General features: G+C 30.6%; 1 protein-coding gene across 1 annotated transcript; it reads right to left on the bottom strand.

Moving 5' to 3' along the window:
- Positions 1 to 1212: 1212 nt before the first annotated feature.
- LOC126706768 (allene oxide synthase 3-like) lies at positions 1213 to 2895 on the bottom strand. Its single transcript, XM_050406315.1, has one exon. The coding sequence runs from the start codon at positions 2824 to 2826 to the stop codon at positions 1342 to 1344; it is 1485 nt and encodes a 494-aa protein (XP_050262272.1). The 5' UTR covers positions 2827 to 2895; the 3' UTR covers positions 1213 to 1341.
- Positions 2896 to 7625: the final 4730 nt, after the last annotated feature.

Raw genomic sequence — 7625 nt, 5'->3', positions numbered from 1 at the left:
AAAAAAATACAACAACTAAAAATTTGGGTTGAGTTAAATTGTTAATAAAGTATTACTATAGACACGATAAATAATTAAACTATTAAGAAAAATTCTTTTTAATAGAGTAATGTTATGTACACAACAAATTTTTGTTAAGTTGAAATATTACAACAACAAAAATTAGAGTTGAGTTGAATTTTAATTTTAATAGAAGAAAATAGTAAATCTTTATGTATTTGTGTGTGTGTGTTTTGTGTGATGTTAATATATTTAAGCTCTTGTTTATTATATTTTGTATAATTTAAGTCTCTGAAAACATCTGCATCAGCTAGTGCAAAAGGGTCTATCTAATTTAGCATAAAAACTTAATTTTTGTAGGTGATGTGGGTGATTTTTGTGGTTGGTTGTGCAAAATTTGGCCCTTATGCCATTTTATACGGACTAATATGAATGTTCTTGATGACCATCTTAGAAAAAAAATTTAGAACCACTACTGCACCTTTGAGATGGAAACTGTTCTAATTTGTTTATATATATATATATATATATATATAAAAGTTGCCTTCGTAGTTAATCATACTTCTTCAACAAGTACCAAGTACCAATCAACATGTGTTCCTTTTCTTTTCTTCTTCTTTTTTTGAAAAAAGGTAGCAAGTTAACGACCTTCCAATGGATCTGTTGTAACTTGTAAAGTCACATAAAAATATCATTCTTATATAGCTATACTCATAAGTAAATTCTCAAACTTGAGATAATTAAGATCATACTATTTTGTAAAACACAAACTATAATTTGTTCAAATGGTGCACAACTATTTTAAATTTCCACTTTTTAAAAAAAAATTAAAGTCCCACACTTATGTCCCTCAAACAATTACCAATTGTATATATAACAAATGGTACAAGACCTAATGCTCTTTTTAAACCTCACTTTCTTCTTATGTACAGTTTTTATTTTAACACTACTTTTTTTTTTTCTCATTTTCAATAAATAAAGTAAATAAGCAAACAAAAAAAAAAATCCAAAGATACAATGGAAGAATTTATAATTGAAGAAAATCAAATGCTTGATGCTTTGAGAAATGAAGTGAATTGGCTGAAGCAACAATATTCCCAACTCGATGTTTAAGATTCAAACCTTATCTCTCTCCTCCCACGATTTACCTAAAAACAATTTATCACAACTAAGAATGACCAATTTTATATATGATAGTACGATAGTACTCAATTATTTTTTTAAACAACTTTTTTTTCTCAATTATAAGTACACAGGACTTTCATCCAATTTCAACAAATAAAAAAAAATGAACTAATACAAACACGAGTAATGAATGAAAGGATCCATAGTTGACCAAGATCAAATACTCGTAGCCTTAGTCAACGAAGTGAATGTGGCTGATGATCCCAATGGCAGTGTTCCAGCGTCGATCGTAAATGTATCATAACGGAGGAAAAGCTCCACCAACATTACCCTAGACAACAACACCACCAAATCTTTTCCTGGACACTGCTTATTCTCCACCGTAGGATCATCAATCTCCCTCCCATTTGACCAATAAACATACTTCAAAAGCTTCTCTCCTTCCCCCACAAACCTATGGCCCACAAACTCCTCAGGATTCTCAAAAACCTTTGGATCTTTAGTAGCAAATGGTTGATATCCAAAGATCATCTCCCCTTTCTTGATCTCAAAAGCAGCATCATGGCTATTAACTACCAAATTTTCCTTTGCCTTACCGTATTGGAATGGAACTGGAGGCTCAATCCTTAGTGCTTCATAAACCACTGACTTAGTCAGCGTCATCTTATCCAACGCTGATAAAGTAACCCCACCTTCAGCTCTAACAATGGTCCTAATCTCATCACACAATTGACGGTGTAACTTTTCTCCTGCTAAGCCAACCCACTTGATCAAAGCAGGAAACAAAGTTTTCATTCCACCATAAGCATTGAAACCAGCCATAAATACTAAATTATGACAAGCTTCATTTCTTTTAATCCCACGTTGCTGAGCTTCGTCAAAGATGGAAGACGACATAGACTCATAAAATGCATTATAAAGCTTCTTATAGCTAGATTTAACGAGAAAAGGTGGTAATGGGATTGAATGGAGTAGTAAATCTTCAAGAAAGTTAAACAACTTTGGTAACCCCAGTGTCATCAATGGTGCAAGTTGAAAAAACATCCATATATCAAAGAGTATCGGACCCTTTGATCCGATACTTGTATCTAAAGGGTTTTGATCACAAAAGAGCCTAAACACAAAGTCAAAAGACATGCTATCACTAAGGGTGTTGAAGTATGATTTGCCTTTGTCAGATACTTGGTCTTCAATGTTGATGAAAAGCTCAGACAAGCAGCTTCTGAAAAGTGGGATGAATTTATCATGACGAGAAGCAAGAATAGAGAAAAACAAGCCCTTAAGACGGGCATGTTTGGGTTCAGACGGGTCAAGAAAAGCACAAACACGATAACCACCAAAGTAAGCTGTGGAGGGCATGTAAGTACCATCTAAAACGTTTAGTTTTTGGACTTTGGAAGTATCAAAGAGGATGGGAAAGCTGATAGCATCAAGGAGAGCAATGACATTAGAGTTGGAGGATATGAATGGTCCTGGAGGCATGTTGGTTCGGAAGACAGTGGATTGGTGTTCTTGAATTCGGGTTTGGAAGAAGGTATCTTTTCCTTGGCGGTAAAAGTAGTCCAGGCGATCTTTGATGGGACCAAAAAAGGGTAGGCCATAGTTGCCTGGGATGGGCTTTAAAGGGAGGTCTGTTGAAGGAGAGCCATTACTGGAAGAGGATTGGAGCTTGGAAGGAGATGAGGAAGAGTTTGAAGACATGGTTGGGCGATCTGGGATTGACCAGGTATTGGGGATTTGGAAATGTATAATTGTTGTTTCGGGTAAGAGAGTAACTGGGTTATATATAGAATTTTCGGGTCATCAATCAAAAATAAATTATTTTTGTCAATTAACCCCACTTATTTTTATTATTATTTACGGGTTTACGGTACTTTTTAATACTATTCATTTTAATTAATATTTTTACTTTTATTTACAGTATTTTTAATAAAAAAATTTCAATTTCAACAAAATAAACAAATTCCAAACAAAACCATAAAATATTAGATTATGTTTATATTGGGCAGAATTTTTTTTATTTATTTTATTATTTATAGACTTTTTATACTTTATGATACTATTTATAGTTCTCACTATCATAAATAGTACCAAAAACCTTTAATTTTGACAGTTTTTTAAACTCTAAAAAAACCGTTCTATGTAAAAAAATCAATGAACCGTGATTGAACTATCCAGATTTGTAAACCGTGGATAGTTCTTGCAGTTTAGGATAGAGTTGAAAATAAATTTTTTTAAGAAAAAAGGGAAAGAAAAAGGTATTTACGGTACCCACCTCATAACCTCCAAGAAAAATAAATCAATACAAAAAAAAAAAAAAAATAGTAGTATAAGAGCATTTCCAACAGATTAGGCAAATTTTTGTACTGTTTGGAGAATGAACAATGACTTTTACCTTTTAGTTACCAACTTTTTCAAATACATTTTCTATCTCATCCTCTATCTCATTTAAATATTATTTCTTCATTCATTATTTCTTCTTTTTTTAACAACTACACATCTTCCAACATTTTTTATTCAATACCTAATTATTAATAGAAAAAAAAATATTTGAAGAATGAATAGTAGCCCATCAAACTTGATGAGCTACTATTCATGAGCCAAAAAAAATTCCAAATATAAAAAGTTCATTAGAGACTTATTTTATAGATTTATTCTCTATAATAAAAAAAAAAAATTATGTTTAACTCTCCAGTTGAAAATACTATAACATCTAACTAAATCTATGATAATTTGCCTCCACAAGTCGCCTGATGCGAGGGGTTCTGAAACTTTCACTGTTTTATTATCTTCTTCTTCTTTTTTGGATAAGACCTCTTTGTTTTGTCTGATAAAACAGTGCGTAGTACATAGCCTGGTAAAAAACGCCGACTGTCAGATCATATAACTATTGATATTCTATATATTCAGAATTACAGTACCAGACCAGTGTCCCATAATAGCACTACTACCACGGTACCTTAAGCTTCATCCATGTTGACATGTTCTTGATTTTTTTAATTTCATTGACAACCAAACATATTATTTGAGGAAGAACATGAACATATTCTTCATGATGACTAGAAAGAGTATAATATAAAGATTTTTTTTTTAATTTAATTAATTTAATTTCTTTTTAAAACAATTTGTTTTTAATTTTTGTATTTAGTTAAAATTAATAAATAAATTTTTTTAATTTATAAGCTAACGTGGAATTTTTAATATTATTTTATTAGTCACGTCAGTACTTAATGTGTCAACAGTAGACTCCATTTGTCACATCAGCAATTTCTGTTAAATAAGTAACGGTAATGACCAAAATAGAACGCGTTAATTGATTTAGGAACTAAAAGTAGTGAAATGAAAATGTAAGGACCAAAATGGAAAATATGAAAAATGTAAGGAGTAAAAGTGCATTTACAACTTTTAATAATACATTAGCAAAATCCTTTAATAATATTTTATACCAAATTTAAAACTGACAACAATGATTTATACTATTTGGTTTGGTTAGTGATTTAAGTAAATCAAGTACATTTTTTAATAATCAGTAAATCAACTTTGACATTGTTATGCATTTAATTATATATCTGTTTATTTATTAATTTTGCTTTGAATTTAATTTTTTTTATTTATCATATGAAAGTTGTGATATAAAAAATACATTTGAAATATAGATTTTTATATTTCTTTAGGGATTATTTTAGTCAAATTTTGTATTTATACTAATTTAATATATTTAAATAGTTATTAAATTAATTATGACATCATCACGGTTCGACCTTAGTTTGATTTTGGACCTCTCTTTTACGGTTCATTAAACAATTCGAGTCTGAAAATCATTTTTCACAGTACTATTTCAGCTGACTTTTAGTTTTATCTACAATACTTTTAACAAAAAGTTTACAATTTCAGATAAATAAACTATTTCCAAACAGACCTTTAATATATAGATGCATGTGGGCTAAGCAATGCCTTGAATATTGGTGTGAATGATTACGAATTTAACTTCAAAATATAGCTCAAATTAAACCCTTTTTTTTTGGATTAATAATAATACCTTACACTTATATTAGTTTAGATTTAATTTGTTATTTTTTAAAATTAGTTTAACAATATTCTCCCTCTGTCCCAAATTATTGCCTTATTAGTCCTGTATTTCATTTTGGAATTTCTCAAAATTTTGTTATGTTTTTAAAATTAAAAACTATTAATTTACTGAATTTCCTATTATGTCCTTACCAAGCACAAACGCTTTAAACGATAATTTTCTATTTTGGAAATACGTGTGGGTGAAAAAGTGTATGAAAATACGTATAATGTTGTTTAAATACCTATAACAAACAGGCTCTAAACTTCTGACGTCTATTTTTTATGATAACTTTTTATCATTAGATTAAGATACCAATTGATTTTTGGTGTAGAAAGAATATTAAACTCCAAATTTCTTATTCAATCATTAAAAACTTTACCAATTAAGCTAAATACATGTAATTTTGTTTTCAAATGTGGACTACGAGCAAAGTGAAGACTGAGTATACAGTAAAAAAAACAACAAGTGACGCTCTTTGTTAAATGTTTACCACGTGGCTTACCTCACTCACTCTCTCTTATAAATCACATTCATTTCACAAACGCGAAATTAGGTCACAAACTCAACTGTGTCAATGTGTGTCAAATAAATTTATTGAATAGGTCGAAAAATACTAAAATACTAAAAAAAAACACAGAGAGAAAAAACATTTCGATTCCATCGAATAAAGAAAGAGAAAGAGAAAGAAAACGCACCCATCCATTTTTTTTGTTGGTTTTTCCAATTCGTCTATATTTTTATCCCTCGCTTCATGTCGCTTTTTGGCGGTTTTAAGGCTTTTCGGTTTCGAACATTCTATATGTTGATGAATATTATTTATATCTATCCATTAATTATAATCTTCCTTCTCAAAATAAAAAAATTAAAAAAAAAAAAAGTAATCTAATCCAATTATTACAAAGCCCTAATTTATGATCTTGAATTGTGTTTAGGCTAGAATTTTAGAAGTCTCACCTGACCTTCAACAAAGGTGGCTGGAGAATGAGAAAATGCTATGACCTACGCTTCTACTTTCGTCCTTATACAGTACAATGATGGTGGGAAATCAAAATTTGTACTATTCAAACAAGCATTAAAAAAGTTACCTGCTAAATTTGCTACTGTCTTATAATAAATGAGCTTTAAAGTTTAAACCCATGTGAAACATATTCTTTATAATCTTTTTAGTTTTTACAAGTCAATATTATAATTGAAGTCTTAGAAAGGTATGCAATTAGCAAAGTGTTTGAGATAGGACACGTGTATGAAGTCTTGCATAGTGCAACCGAGCATTTCTTCCCCAGTTCGGATACAATCAACTTCACAACTGTGTAGTGAAAACAATGTCACTGGTGATACCTTACGAAAGTGATGTTACAAATCATAATTTGTCACGGTTCCCCTTTCAAATGTGTCTTTAGAAATATTATCGGAGCATTGTTATCATGCGATTAATTATAAAAATGAAGATGAATAAAAGTATAAATCTCTCCCTGAATAATGTATGTGGGTACCTGCCCTCCATTAATCAGTGTTTGTCCACTTTGGGGAGCCAGTCCCTCACGGTTTTGTCACGAAGGGATGAGAGCTAAGGATTTTTGCCATGTCACCCGAGTCCCACATCGCCTAAGTAAACCTCCCACTCATGGTTTATAAGCTTCTGGAGCGACCATGAGTGTACCACTACTAAGCACAAAATCCTTAGCTCCCACCCCTTCGTGACAAAACCATGAGGGACTGGCTCCCCAAAGCGAACAAACACCGATTAATGGGGGACAGGTACCCACAATGTACGTTAAGTAGACTAAGTACATTGCATTTGATAAGACCTCGTCGTTTGACGATGTTAGCGCCTATGGAAACTAGACATCCAGAGTTTTTCAAAGACACCAAATCTGAGCTCCTGAAGACTTCCAAACAGCAACCCAAAAAACTAGTGGTGGAGCCACTTGATGACCAAGGGGGGCCTGGGCCCCCCCAAAATTTTTGAAAAAATTAATTAATTTTTTTGAAAATATCTTAAATAATTTGATAATTTTCAAATAACTTTATTATTTTGACCCCCCATACCTAATAATATACATACATATTTAAGAAAGTCTAAAAGTAAATATAATTTTTATTTAAATAAAATACAATCTATAAATACATGTATAAACAAATTACAATAATTAAACATTCATTATCTTTAAAATGAACATATAGGTATTTTAACAATTATCTCAACAAATAAAAGGGAAAAAATTGAGTTATGAAGTATTGTATATTACTATTTTACATTTCATACACAAAAAAAAAAAAAAAAAAAAAAAAAAAAAAAAAATTATATATGGCCCTTCCAAAGATAAATTCCTAACTCCGCCACTGCAAAAAACATCACTAGGCATTCTAAGAACCAAATGTAATTTTTGGCTCATTTGTCTTTGGTCAGAGAAAGTATTTAGATACA

This window comes from Quercus robur, chromosome 11 (genome assembly GCF_932294415.1).
Source record: "Quercus robur chromosome 11, dhQueRobu3.1, whole genome shotgun sequence".
Lineage (NCBI taxonomy): Eukaryota > Viridiplantae > Streptophyta > Magnoliopsida > Fagales > Fagaceae > Quercus > Quercus robur.
Note: the sequence above shows the minus strand (reverse complement) of the source record. Positions and strands in the feature narration are given on the sequence as shown.